The following is a 15,555-nucleotide window of genomic DNA, read 5'->3' as shown; positions in this document are numbered from 1 at the left end:
ATACAGGTATTTGTTCCTAAGGCATGCGTGTTTTCTATGTATATACGTAAATATATATTTATCTAAATAAGTATGTTTAACGTCGCCTAGTACCCATAATACAAGCTTTGATTAGTTTGGGGCCAATCTGTGTAAGATTGTCCCTACCTATTTATTTATTTATTACCTAAGGTAACCTACATAAGGTAATTAAAGCATTTTATTTTTGTAAGGGTAACAGTTTTGTTGGGATATAAAATGGTTAATGATAAAAACTAATACTTTTACCAGCATTTTAACTTTATATTCATGTATTCGAAACCTATACATTTATGACAATAACTTTTGCAAGACGATAAGATTTTTTATTCACAATAACTTGTCCGTATTCGAACTGTCTGGCTACCCGGCTGGCCGTGGCTGTGTACCCGGATTTTATACTCTGAAACTGGAACTAGTGACAGATAAGAGTCGATTGATGTTTTTTTTAAAGACACTTATACTTAAATAGAATTACTTACCTATGTTTAATTAAAAGAAAGACTACTTATACATAATAATCCTTACAGTTTTAACCTATTTAACCTACCTACCTACCTACTTTTAATAGTAGCAGTTCGGTTCACTTAGTAGAAATACCTGTTCTAAGAATAATGAAAAAGAAAGAAGAGTAATAAAAATAAAGAATCTGGAAGTCGTTGAGGTGTTCCGTTCTTCATCAGCAATTCTACTTCAACAAATGTCACTTTATTGAGTAAAAATGCTTGTAATATTGATGAAAATCCTAAAATGACTATATGTATGCCTATCCTATACAATATGAGAAGCTCCTTCGGTTTCTCGTAGAACCTATCATCAGAACTGGACCTTGACACAAATGTTCCTTAAAAGCCTTACATGCTATAAACGAAATAAAATAAAAAACACGCCTAAGGTAAAATACTTGTCGTTGAAGAGTTCCATTTTGCTCAATATAAGCAGTTTCACTTCATCAATTAATGTCAATTGTTCAAATAAAAAAAACTTGATATGTTGACGAAAATCCTCAATTCCTCCCAATTGTGAATTCAAATCGATTTAAAATCCTCAATTCCTCATTGAATCCATCATCATAACTGGACCTTGACACAAATGTTTCCTAAGAACCTAGCTTGCTACAAACTTAACAAAGAATAAGAATCGCGCGCGTTGAAGAGTTCCGTTCTGGTCAATATCACTAACTTGTTTAAATAAAAATGCTTGATATGTTGACGAGAATCCAAACATTACTGTATGTATTGTATGCCTATAAGATTTGAGGAATTTCTTCGATTTCTCATGGAACCCATCCTCAGAACTAGACCTTATGACACAAATGTCTTCAAGAACTTTACTTGCTACAAAATAAACAAATAAAACATATCGCGCGCGAATTGGCGAGTTCCATTTTGGCCAGCATCAGCTGTTGCATTTCGTCAAATGTCACTTTTTAATAAAAATGCTTGATATGTAAATAAAAATCCAGAAATTATAAGATGTCAGGAATTCCCTCGATTATTTATGAAACCCATCATCAGAACTGAACATTGATATAAATACACCTTAAGAACGTTACTCGCTACAAGCTTAATAAAGAATACAAAACGCGTGCGTTAAAAAGTTCCGTTCTGGACAACATCAGCAGTTCCACTTGATCAAATATAACTTTTTTTAAATAAAACACCTAGAGATATTGATGAAAAAAAAAATTATATGTATTTCTATAAGGTTTGAGGTGTCCATCATCAGACCTAGACACTAGACACTGGTGTCTACCACAGATATTTCTTAAGAACCTTACTTTCTACAAACTTAAAAGTTCCAAGGAATTGTTCGGATTAATCTCTGCCGCCTCTTTCCGTCACCGCTTTACGCTACATCATTTATATCTTCACCACTTAGATGGTTGGCAGTCCTCAACTGTGCATTTCTCTAGAAACTTCCTGCCTCATACAGCTAAACTATGAAATGATCTGTCGCATGCGGTATTTCCGGCCCAATACGATCTTTCAAACTTTAAGGAAAGAGCGTGTTCCTATCTTAAATGCCGGCACCGCACTTACAATCCCTATGGTGTAACAGATGTCCATGGCTAGCGGTAATTGCTTACCATCAGTTGATTCGTCTGCTAGTTTGCCTCTTATATCACAACAAACAAAAAAAGAAAAAATCTCACGCGTTGAAGAGTTCCGTTTTAGTCAACATCACTAGTTCCACTTCATCAAATGCCACTAATGTGAATAAAAAAAGCTAAAGATATTGATGAAAATCCAAAATGACTATATGCCTATAAGAATTGAGGAGAATGAGGAGTTCCCTCGCTTTCTCATGAAACACATCATCAGAACTGTACTTCGACAAAAATGTTTCTTGAGAACCTTACTCGCTACAAACTTAACAACGAAGAAAAATTGCGCGCGTTGGAGTTCCGTTTTGGTCAACATCAGTAGTTCCACATCATCAAATGTCACTTTTGTGAATAAGACTTGATAATATGTTGATGAAAATCCAATAAGTACTATATATATACCTATAACATTTAAGAAATTCCCTCGATTCTTCATGGGACCCATCATCAGACCTTTACCTTGACACGAATGTTCCTAAAAACCTTAATACTTAAAACTTACTTGCTACAAACTTAACTAATAAAACAAATCGCGCGCGAGTTGGCGAGTTCCATTCTGGTCAACATCAGCTGTTACACTTAGTCAAATGACAATTTTTTAATAAAAATGCTTGATATGTAAATAAAATCCCAGAAATTATTACATGTATGCCTATAAGATTTTAGGAATTCCCTCGATTCTTCATGAAACCCATCATCAGAACTGTACTTTGACAAAAATGTTTCTTAAGAACCTTACTTGCTACAAACTTAACGAAGAAAAATTGCGCGCGTTGGAGTTCCGTTTTGGTCAACATCAGTAGTTCCACATCATCAAATGTCACTTTTGTGAATAAGACTTGATAATATGTTGATGAAAATCCAATAAGTACTATATATATACCTATAACATTTAAGAAATTCCCTCGATTCTTCATGGGACCCATCATCAGACCTTTACCTTGACACGAATGTTCCTAAAAACCTTAGTACTTAAAACTTACTTGCTACAAACTTAACTAATAAAACAAATCGCGCGCGATTTGGCGAGTTCCATTCTGGTCAACATCAGCTGTTACACTTAGTCAAATGACAATTTTTTAATAAAAATGCTTGATATGTAAATAAAATCCCAGAAATTATTACATGTATGCCTATAAGATTTTAGGAATTCCCTCGATTCTTCATGAAACCCATCATCAGAACTGTACTTTGATAAAAATGTTTCTTAAGAACCTTACTTGCTACAAACTTAACGAAGACAAATTGCACGCGTTGGAGTTCCGTTCTGGTCAACATCAGTAGTTCCACATCATCATATGTCACTTTTGTGAATAAAAGTTGATAATATGTTGATGAAAATCCAATAAGTACTACATATATGCCTATAGCATTTAAGAAATTCCCTCGATTCTTCATGGGACCCATCATCAGACCTTTACCTTGACACAAATGTTCCTAGAAACCTTAATACTTAAAACTTACTTGCTACAAACTTAACTAATAAAACAAATCGCGCGCGAGTTGGTGAGTTCCATTCTGGTCAACATCAGCTGTTACACTTAGTCAAATGACACTTTTTTAATAATAATGCTTGATATGTAAATAAAATCCCAGAAATTATTACATGTATGCCTAAAAGATTTTAGGAATTCCCTCGATTCTTCATGAAACCCATCATCAGAACTGGACATTGATGTATTAAGTACACCTTAAGAACCTTACTCACTACAAACTTAATAAAGAATACAAAACGTGTGCGTTGAAAAGTTCCGTTCTGGAACATATCAGCAGTTCCACTTGATTAAATGTAGCTTTTTTTTTTAGTAAAACGCCCAAAGATATTGATGTAAATCCAAAAAAAACTATATGTATTTCTATAAGGTTTGAGGTTTTCTATCAGACCTGGATCTAGACACAGATGTTTTTTAACAACCTAACTTTCTACAAACTTATCAGGACAAATCTATTACGGCGAGTGTTCCATCGAATTGCTCGGATTAATCCTTGCCGCCTCTTTTCGTCATCGCTCTACGCTACAACATTTTTATTTTCACCACTTAGATGGTTGGCAGTCCTCAACTGTGCATTTCTCTAGAAACTTCCTGCCTCATACAGCTAAACTATGAAATGATCTGTTGCCTGCGGTATTTCCGGACCAATACGACATTTAAAACTTTAAGAAAACAGCGTATTCCAATCTTAAAGGCCAGCACCGAACTTACAACGCCTATGGTTTAGCAGGTGTCCATGGGCGGCGGTAATCGCTTACCATCAGGTGTGACGTCTGCTCGTTTGCCTCTTATATCATAAAAAAAAAACAAAGAAGAAAAATCTCGCGCGTTCAAGAGTTCCGTTTTGGTCAACATCAGTAGTTCCACTTCATTAAATGCCACTAGTGGGAATGAAAAAGCTTAAGGTATTGATGAAAATCCAAAATGACTATATGCCTATAAGATTTGAGGTGTTCCCTCGCTTCCTCATGGAACCCATCGTCAGACCTTTACCTTGACACAAAGGTTCCTAAAAACCTTGGTACTTGAAACTTACTCGCTACAAACTTAACAAAGAAGACAAATCACGCGCGTGGAAGAGTTCCGTTTCTGATCAACATCAGCAGTTCCACTTCACCAAATGTACTTACTTACCACCCATTTATTTGAAACAGTACCTAGGTACTCCATTTTGATGCCGCCAACTTGAAACTTCAATGGCCTCAGTGTCCGATGAACAACTTAAAAATGCTGAAAGTAATAACAATTATAATAAGTTGGGGAGTAGCGACCTTACACACCCGAGTGCTCCTGGGGAGTTCTGTTACCGGACATACAATAATAAATATTATAGGGACATTCTTACACAAATTAACTGAGTCCCACGGCAAGCCGAGAAGGCTTGTTTTGTGGGTACTCATACAACGACATAATAATATATAATATACAAATACTTAAACACATAGAAAACATCCATGACTCAGGAACAAATATCTGTGCTCATCACACAAATAAATGCCCTTACCGGGATTCAAACCCAGGATCATCGACTTACTAGGCCAAAACGGTCGTGAAAAAAAGAGCAAAAAAAAAGAAAAATATGTCAAAAGAAAATGCGATTTGGAAACGTTATTCGCCACTTAATATATATCTGATTCACAGCATTTATTTGGTGCTGATATAATGCCTGCAATATTAACTACCCGAGTACATTAAAATATGAATAAATTATCATAAATTCAAAAGATGGTCCCTATAACAGTTCATTTTTACATGGAAAAATGGCTTTCATATAAAATGTTTGTCAGACATATTTTTGGAAGTATAGTACAATCATTAACTTAGAAATATAGGTAACATTTCACGAATAAAAATACGGTAACACATATTTTTAATTATTTTTTTAACTTATCCTACGCAAAATAGAATTGGAGAAACTGACATAGGGACTATCATTCGACACGACACGTATAGTAAAGTATGAATCCGCTCTAAGTCCCCTTACATAGACAGTGGGAAGTAAAATAATTCTTGTTCTGAAAACAATAAAATGTAAAATGATTAGGTAGGACAATCCAAACTTCTAAGGTCGCGTAGATCAGAAGTAGATATGAATTTGTTCGACAATACGATAGGAAACTTTTCAGCATTTACATAGGCGCATTTTTTTCTGGAATACTATCTAAATTGCACTTTGTATATATGCTACATTTTTTATATAATTTGGAGCCTTTATTTTCCATGGAGTCGAACGCTATATAGCAGCTATACGAGAAAAAATAATACTTTGATCTTACCTACCCCATGAATAGTGAAGATCATCAAGGAGCATACTCTCTGAGATCAATGGAATGGAGTGCCTTTCGATTGGAGAAAATTATAGCGTATTAGAAATATACTATTTTGTAATTACAATGTTGAATATTTTAAATTGCGTGTTTTGACAATTATTGTTGACAATATTACATTCAGAGTCATCTTGACATTACTTTAGAAATCCATAAACTAGTCTATACTTTTTAAAATGATGGAGTAAGACTGACGAGATTACCGCGATGTATAAATGTTTTACGTCAAGTAGAATTTTGCTTTAGAGCGACATCTGGCGTTGAGTAGAAAAGTTAAGGCGTAATTAACTACAATTAATTAACTCATTAAATGGTTTTATTTTGGTCCCTGCAACGATTTGACCCCAGTTATATTATACGAAAAATAGCTTATAAAAATACTTTTCACATGATATACATGGCATTTGTATACACTCTTATTTCGCTGTGTATCAAGTAATTTTTAGAATGACGATTTTTTAAAACTGTTCATTGTGTCCCTTTAAATACTTTATCATTGGTGTTGATACAAAAAACATAAAGCATTTTTTATATTCTTTCGAATAAAATACGCTAAAACTTTTTATATCCCACGTATAAGGAAATATAACTGCTTATATGCGCAACTTCTTTTTTTATATAGCTCGGTCCCTGCAAGTGGTCCAAGGTTGGTGCCATACAATAAAATAATACTACGATTAAGAGCTTTAAAACGACATATGTCTCAACAGTATACATCCATGGGACACTCCCCATACAAAAGTGCCCATTGTCCTTTACATTTTTCGTACAAGATTTTATAGCTGACTGTTTTTTTTCTTTCCACAGGCAACTAATACTCATCGAGGAAATTCTAACAACCCCAAACACAATTACTTTGCGTTGTTTTATCACAGAATTCCCATGGCCACCGCCTGTCTCCATTATCAAATCAGCTCCATGTCGTCATAATATTGTATTGTCATCCAATTTACACATTACACTTCTGAGATTTGACCCACACTAACATAGTGCCAGGGCAATTTAAATAAAAGCTTGTAAAAATTTTAAACGAAAAGAAGCTCACCGATAGTAAGATATGCACCAACAGTCTCAAGCAACAGAAATATGTCTGACTGGAATTCATTGTGTTGGTGCTTGATCATCAAATTGCCGGCGATTGTACCCAACTGAAATAAGGTTGCCAAAGATTACGATACAAACACAGGAATATAATGAAGATGACGGGTCATATTGCATACGTATCATTACACAGTAAAATTAAATTGTCCTATCTGTTTGTAAAATAGGATTCGGAAACAGTCGAGTTCATAAATGTGTATATATTTCTTCACCCATTGCAAAGTGTAAACCCATTGCAATAAGGTGAAAAAGTGCATTTATATTTATGTTCTCGACTATGTACTTGTAACCTCGCAAAACAAGTTCCAAATTCAAACTGGTTTTCCAATTGTGTCGATTTACGACTGTCATCTTAACTAGGGCCTGCTGTCTTGAAAATGAACGTATCTAATTGTGACAAAGTAAATAATCAGAGCTAAAATCTCCGGCAGCGTAGTTTTGACACTTTTGGCCTTTAACTAAATCGTATGAATTTGTTTCACTGGTGTTTTTGGGAATATAAAAAACAAATTAAGTAGAATTTAAGTAAGTAAGCTTGTTAAAAACGTTAAATTATAATTATATATACCGGGTGTGACCTGTAACATGAGCAATAAATTTAACTGTAGGCTGTACTCCTCCAACATTTGTTCAGTGACTTCCTATTTTTCTTACAAATTAAATATTACCTTCAATGTACGCTGTCATCAGTGTAAACGTAACAAAATTCGCAATACAATGCGACTTACAATAAATTTTAAAGTGTTCTAAAAATCAAAATAAAAGTTATTTTTTAAAGTTGTTGATCAGTTTGAGGAGTACAGTCTACAGCAAAAATTTTTGCTCCTGTTACTGGCCACTCCCGGTAGATGTACTATCATGAAACTTAATACTTAAGTAGGTTGTAAGTGACTTAGCAAAAACCAGTTGAAGATTAGAGATAACAAATTTCAAAAAGAAACCTAAATTACGGTCATTGACCAGCGGCAGTGCATAGGTTCCGCTTATATTTCTAACGGGTGTAATATATAATGAAACACAACCGACTTGTCCGTAGAAAAGGCGCAAAATTCTTTTTTTTTTATAGCCCACCACTTTCTACTAACAAGGTCGCTGTGCCAGAGTATATGTAACCAACATCAAGCGGGTCTAAAAATTGCGCTTTTTCGTCTTTCATCATGGCCGTAACTTTCTAAATGTGACATACGCATGGCGACTGCAGAAGCGTTCTAATCTAATCGCAAAAGCAATTCGGCAACGTAATTAACCCAATGTATCACAGAAACTGTGGCACGGCAACGCTGCACCAACAAATCTGCAGCAGTGGTGCTTGTTTGTGTTTGTTTGCTTATTCAGATATCAAAAGGAGCCCAAAAAAGTATGTTCAGTGTCATTAGTAAGCTCAAATAGCCTGCGCCTAAGATAAGTTTTTGTCAAAATGGTGGCCTATTGAGTTCTAGGACATTACTTATTCGAAATTCTTATTAGAAGTGTCCAAGAACTCAATAAAATTGCGATAATACCTTTAAAACTATTACTTATTATAGATCCACTTACATTCCTAACAGGTATATGTGCAACCAACATCAAGTGCTCCCTCAACTTCTCTAGATACGAGAAGGAGTCCACAGAATTTGCCAGCTGCTGGAATATATCCATGGTCTCTGTTAGGGTGTTGCCTGCTCCCAGCACCAGGTTTTGGTCGAAATGGTAGCCTTTAAGCTCCTGAACGTTGCTGATATCGATGAGGATCCGAGGATATTCGTCTATGGGGTAGGCTCCTAAAAACCACAATGATTTGTAGATTTACAGACCCTTAAATATTCGGCTAGCTAATATGGTAGCCGAACAGTTCAGGTCAGTGATTTTCGAACTAGTCACAAGTTTCGATTCCGTACCAATGATTTTCTGGAAATTTTTGTAATAAAATCGCCTATTTAATACAACTACATAGGTTTTTGCTATAATGCTAAACCTTACCATCACAATTAAATTGTTGGTATGGGTCCCGATCCTTACCCGTACTATATTCTAATGAGAAAGGTCTGTTAATTTTTGTTCAAGATACCATGTGTTGACGTTGATAATACTCGTATAATTGTAATCAAACTTCACAGGTAAGTTCGTTTGATTATTAATTAAACCTATTTAGACCTTGACAACGCTCATTTATTTCATTCATAGCCAATTTCAGGCTTGGTGGTTATATGTATAGTTATAGTTAAAAAAACTGATAATACGAAGTGATGGTGTTTCTTGCCGTAAAAAAGATAAAAAACGCATTAAAAAAGAAATATAAATCAAGCAGCATAAAAATATTTTTTATGATATCTTACTCTGACCATTTAGTGTGGAACTATCTTTCTGTCTATATTTCAAATGGTCTTCTAATCCTTACCTTTGGCAGTATTTCCAGCAACGAACATGTAGGAATCATCGCCCTTCCTCCGCAGCACTTCAAATACATCAGCAACGAACTGCACTCTGAACCAGGACTTGCCGTCTTTCAGCTGGATTTCTATCCTTTCAGGTAATTTCAGGTCTTCTGCCTCCACTAGGCACCAGTCGCTTTCGCTACACTTGCTTTTGATGAACAGAAAGAAATAACGTAATTAATATCCTGAAGAAAAAACCAAAAAACTAAAAATTATGGCTCATAAAATATTTTAAAGTACATTAACTGATCGACTGTGGATGACGTCTCTCGTAATGGCTCGGAGGATATTGGCTATATTCGCCTTTAATTATGCGAGCTACTTTTAAATTGCGATATTATACTACTTTAAAATGGGATTAGACGAAGCATGATACGTACCATCTTCCACACTGTTAACGACTGATAATTCGTAAACCGTGAAAGTAAATTGTAATGACATGGTTCGTCGATATGATCATCAACTAACAGTGTTGTCATAATACTTATCCAAACCTTTTGCGGCATGTTTCACCGCTTTTCTTGCAAATGCTGAGATCTTCTATATCAAGTATTTTCTCCTTCGGGGCGTCACTGGCGAACTTCTTGAAAGCCTCCAGGATGGGGCGGTATCCTGTGCATCTGCAGATGTTACTGCCTAAAGACTGCTCTATCTCCAGCATTGTCAGGTTCTCTTTACTTTGCAGTAGGCTAGAAAACAAAAGTATGACTAGCAATTTAACACTGGACAAATAAAGCGTCACAGCTTATTTGATGATATGATGATATTCAAACATAAATGGCAGAATATAGAACTATCAAACTTTCAATTCATAACAGACGTTAAAATTATGTAACCATGTGGTAATGAAAATAAAATGCATTTGTATCTCATTTGGCTGCCACTTTATTTGTAGCTACAAAAATACAAACTGGCCAAGGTGACCGAATGCAGAGTCTAGACTCTGCATATAAATAATATTATTATAATATTTACTAGACTCTGCCGGATGTATCAACTGGGCCAAAAGTGTGGCTAAATAGTAATAATATTAGCCTGTTTAGTTTTTTTTTGACTCCTCGATCATATAATATTTATTTATTTAAAATTTATTGCTCAATAAAAATAAGTACAGATGGCGGACTTAATGCCTCAAGACATTTTCTACCAGTCAACCATAGGGCAAAATAGAAATTCTCGAATGTGGGTGAAGTGAAGAATCACAAAACATGACAACTATAAGTAATTTTGTTTGGACATTAACAACATCATTTACAATGATACACAAATGATATTACTAAATATATAAAGACATACAGCTATATAAATACTAATATAATATAAATAAAACATATAATATCAATATACATACATATTATAATAACTATACATATGCGCGGAGGAGGGCTAACTCACTTGTGCTGTACTCAGCAGGTGCTTGTGCAGCATACATTTGAAAACAAACTTGCTTGGGGCTTGTCTAATTGTCAGGAGAAGTGCATTCCAGAGACGGATAGCTTGAACCACTAATAATTATAATAACACTACTACTACTATACTAATAATATTGTGCAATTTTACTCTGAAGAGTCACAATATTTAGGATTTCGATTTTCACCCGACGGGTAAGGATTTAAGGAATCCAATATATGGTTACGTAAAATATATGGTTATGGTATAATATATGGTTGCGATGCGTTTATATCAGGCGTTAAGAAGGAGAGTATGTTTTATTTAAAAACCGGACAAGAGCAAGGAATCCTTAATAATACTAGTTAATAAGCTGTAAGTCATAACTGTTGAAATTGAACTAACAATTCACGTTACGAAACAGGCAAATTATTCTACCTTGACCAGAGAAAATCATTTTTTCAACCGTCTTTAAACTTTAATAACTATGTGCATTTTTAACTATCTACTTAACATTGTATAGGTAGTAATCTGGTGCTGATACATAATGCATAGAGCGGTCAACGGAGGAATCATCTCGCTGCCTTGCTTGAAGAACAGTTAATAACTGGCCAGTTTTAAATCTTACTCCAACGATATAAGGTCTACCGATGGTTCGTTGAACTGTGTTTGTGCAATGTCGAACCGATTTCGAAGATAATGCCTAGTCGGTGTTCAATTATATGGTTTGCTTAGTAATTAGGTCTTGTATTAGAATCGCGTTTCCGTATAAAATAATAAACTATTTATTTAAGCATTATAACATATTTGTGAAGTAACCGGTGCAAGAGGTTTATGGTTTAATTAGCATATAGTTAACGATACTTAAACGAATACTTAGATACCTCGAAATGATGTTGATATGATCACAGATAGTAAAATTACGGCATTACTTCACACAACGATTTCTGCGCATTTTTTTTACACGCTTACAATATTTATTGAAAAACAATACATTACTAATTAAGTCACGATTTTCTTAAACTTTTATTTTGGAACGGAAATACTTACTCGTATGCCTGATAAATAAACACACCGTACCAAAGACACTTAATTTGCATTTTATTAAAACACCGGTTCTTATCTGTAGCGAAAGTAATATGTTTTTGTTTCAAACCAGAAATAATATTTCATTATACGAATAAGTTGGTATAAATAAAGTGTTAGATAATGATCTAGGAATCCACTGGAAAGAGGGCCACTATTTTTAATCAAATATGTAGTAAGTATATTTAGGCCTGATATAATTCTGAATTTATTGTTATTGAATATGTAGATGAAGTTATAAATAGTTAAACTAAACTAAGTAAAGCTAGACCAACGGCATGCCAACGGCTAGGAAAATTGAACGCACAGATGAATGACGCTCACGTTTGAAGTTAATTGAAGTGTACAAAAAGGAAACCATCAAGTGTATGAACTTCCAATAACACTTAACAACATTCCAAATTTGACCGCACTTTTGATATTTGATAGATAATTTTCTAAGTTATAGATGAACGAACCTCTGTAGAATAAGAATCACAAAAACTTTTTATAGGCTTCTATCTGTTTGACCACAAAGGTTTGCAACGATCACTGTAAGGTTCCCTGGAAATGGTGATACCCTTACCCATACATGGCCATGACCCATCCTGGTGAGCAGTACCCGCACTGGGTGCCGTTGAGCTTGGCGAGGGTCTTCTGCAGCGGGTGGTAGCCCTTCAGGCGGTTGCCGATGTCCTCGATGGTGGTAATCTCCCAATCTTGGCATGATGTAACGGATACGAGACACTGTGAACCAATAAAAAATGAAAATGCAAAATTATACAGGCATAACCCATATAAGTGTTAGTAGCAGCCTTAAATAATAATGTTAAACTATGACTATTACAATTTCCTAAAGTCTACCATGCAACACATACTTCGGGCTAGGACTATACAATACCGGACAATATAAAAACGTACAGATGGTGGTTACCATAAGGCCAACCATACGCTTGTTTGCCACTGACTTGGTATAAATATAAACACTACTAACTACAACTAATCCTTTGTGTATCAGAGATGTATCCAATGTTTTGTTAGGTATCTGTTGGCTGCTGTGTCAACAGAATTGAACTGCATAATGTAGCTATTGGCATAACGTCAATATTTTCGTAAAATGAAAATGAACAAAATGTACATGTAAGCATTTGAGAGGTCTTACGTACTAAGCCATATATCAAATATAATAAAGGACCTAAATTAGTACCCTTAGGCACCCCTGTTATGATCTTATAAATTTTAGTTATTATGCCTCCATATTACAAATGGCAGTCCCGGTTTTTATCAAATAATACGTTTTTAAGCTAGATTTGGAAGGTAATTTAGTACGTATTTATTTAAAGAAGCTAATCATGTCATACGCATTCAAAAGCATGTGACAGATTAACAAACTAATATTAAGTAAATATTACTTACAGAGTTAACAGCATGCGGTCGCTCACCGGGTCGTGCGGCGGCGACGACGCATGCACCGCAGCCGCCTTCGCGGCACATGTACTTGGTGCTGCGCAGATCATTACTCACGCGCAGGTAATCCAGCAGGGAGAGGTCGGAGCTGATCTCGCATCCCACTGTGTTCACAAAATTTTATAATAAATGTTCACGTGCTTTTACAACATTTTTTTTTAACATTAACTTACACAATGGAACAAATTAGCTCTCACGACTCATATCTTTTTCCTAACTGACTCATATTCAGGCGCATAACATATTTAAAGTTCAACACTAGGGAATGCTCCGATTCTCATTTTTGTACGGCAAGAATCGGCAATTCCCAGATTTAATACTGTTTTTGTATATGTCGCGGCTAGATCATAACTATTGATAATTTCATAAAATGCCATTTTAGAATTAACGACTTCATGTGGTTTGGTTTTCTTTGACTTTTTCATGATATGGCCTACCGATCATTTCATGAAATGATTGCCACATCATAAATTCTAAGATAGCCACTATGCATATATGAAAAATTACCCGAAGTTCACCCTACTGAACACTGACCAGAGTGGGGTTCTCCGTTAAGGAGGAAGCTGACGCGGTCCATGGCGCGCTGCACTGCGTGCACTGCTCGACTTGCGATATCTTACTTGCCATTACGAGTATAACTTATGCGATACACACGGGGCCATATTGCGAACTGGTGCGTTGATAAATATAGCTGCGTTAGATTTATTTGACTTTTGAAGCAGTGCCGTCAACTAGGATTAATAAGGATGGCGAAATAAATTTCATGGAGATCTGAACTGATAATTTCTTTAAACTGACCATCAAAAGTTTCAAAATGCTAATCAATTATTTATGCAAATGTAAGGATGGCAACACACATGGTGAACGATCCAGATACAGGTTTGTGATACTTTCTTTTTAAGTTCTTAAATTTTATATTAAAGTAATGTTTTAAGTTACCACTTGAAAATCTTGAAATCCTTATTCTTTGACTTATTAAGTCAGTTAGCCAAAACCAATGGTTTGTTTAGTAGAAACTGTAGGTAATATAAAAATAGTGAACCATGATCATTTTTAAAAATCCTAAGTTTAAAGAAACGCGTCGAGGGTCGATATGAGTAGGTATAGGGGCTAGGGGTAATTAAGATGTTAAAAATTGTAGCATCAAGTGTCTGAAATAGTGTTTTGTGAAAAAGTTTACATAAGTAATAAAGGTTTTTAAGTTAAGTCAAAGTTACAAAACGAAGTGGAGTCGAGTCGAGTGATTTTTTTTTCTACTCCAGAACGTCTGTTTGTCAATTATAACTGCCAGTCATACGAGTGATATCTAAATCAACTTCATTAGTAGCGTGGCAGCCGGCACTTGCTTATAGGATCATTATAGTAGTGTTATTATGAATATTCATATCATATAGTACAACAGTTGTATTTTTTAAATGCTTCCTTCTAGGCAAATATCTGCAAACCAAATTGATTTCCTTTTCCTTAGGTATTCAATTTGTTTTAATATAGGTAGTCTACGATTACCGCGATAGTTATTTAAGAAATATAGTTAGATAAATTAGTTAGACGGATTATATTGCTTATAATGAATTTAAAATACTTTGTTTTTATTTATCATGCTAAGTGATTGCTCCTATCTTAGAAAAATTAGGTCTTAAACTAAACTTACGTCGTACATAAATTAGGTTTTTAAATTCTCGGGCCTGTCTTTACGAAGCCTTGTAACTTCGGTTTTTGAATTTTAAGAACCCTTATTATGTACCCGTTGCACAAAAACCTATTGTGCGTGTACTTAAAAGCGGGCGGTTTTTAAACGCTGTTTTCACCCGCCCGTGTGTTTTCATACACACCGTTAACTTACCTAATTATAATGTGCACCTTCATACTGTTAAGAAACTGGTTTAATTCGGCTACTTTGTTTTTTACTTTTGCGGTACGGGCAGACGAATGATTTTGGTAAAAAATACACGCACGCCGTTCAATAATTATCTCTGCAACCTTGTTATTAAAGTTTAATTTATGTTGATAGTGGATATTATGAATATTGGTATATAAAATATTGTGCATCCGCCATGGCTGTGGTCTGATGGATAATGTCAGTTGGTACAAGGTAGCGACATTTGCAACTTTTGAAGTTTTGAAATATTAACGATATACAAGTTGGCTGATAATTTTAACAAATATTTGCGTTT

General features: G+C 34.9%; 1 protein-coding gene across 1 annotated transcript in view; it reads right to left on the bottom strand.

Moving 5' to 3' along the window:
- The window catches only part of LOC133525469 (xanthine dehydrogenase-like), a 33,494-nt gene extending 19,166 nt beyond the window's left edge, over positions 1-14,328 (bottom strand). The window contains exons 1-7 of the mRNA XM_061861718.1: positions 13,916-14,328; positions 13,331-13,485; positions 12,501-12,661; positions 9,955-10,149; positions 9,424-9,608; positions 8,583-8,806; positions 6,991-7,093 (exon numbers count right to left, since the gene is read on the bottom strand). Coding sequence (XP_061717702.1) covers positions 6,991-7,093; positions 8,583-8,806; positions 9,424-9,608; positions 9,955-10,149; positions 12,501-12,661; positions 13,331-13,485; positions 13,916-13,958 — 1,066 coding nt within the window. The 5' untranslated portion in view covers positions 13,959-14,328. The remainder of the gene's footprint in view (positions 1-6,990; positions 7,094-8,582; positions 8,807-9,423; positions 9,609-9,954; positions 10,150-12,500; positions 12,662-13,330; positions 13,486-13,915) is intronic.
- Positions 14,329-15,555: the final 1,227 nt, after the last annotated feature.

This window comes from Cydia pomonella, chromosome 15, assembly GCF_033807575.1.
Source record: "Cydia pomonella isolate Wapato2018A chromosome 15, ilCydPomo1, whole genome shotgun sequence".
Classification (NCBI taxonomy): Eukaryota; Metazoa; Arthropoda; class Insecta; order Lepidoptera; family Tortricidae; genus Cydia; species Cydia pomonella.
This window is presented reverse-complemented; position numbering and strand designations above follow the sequence as displayed.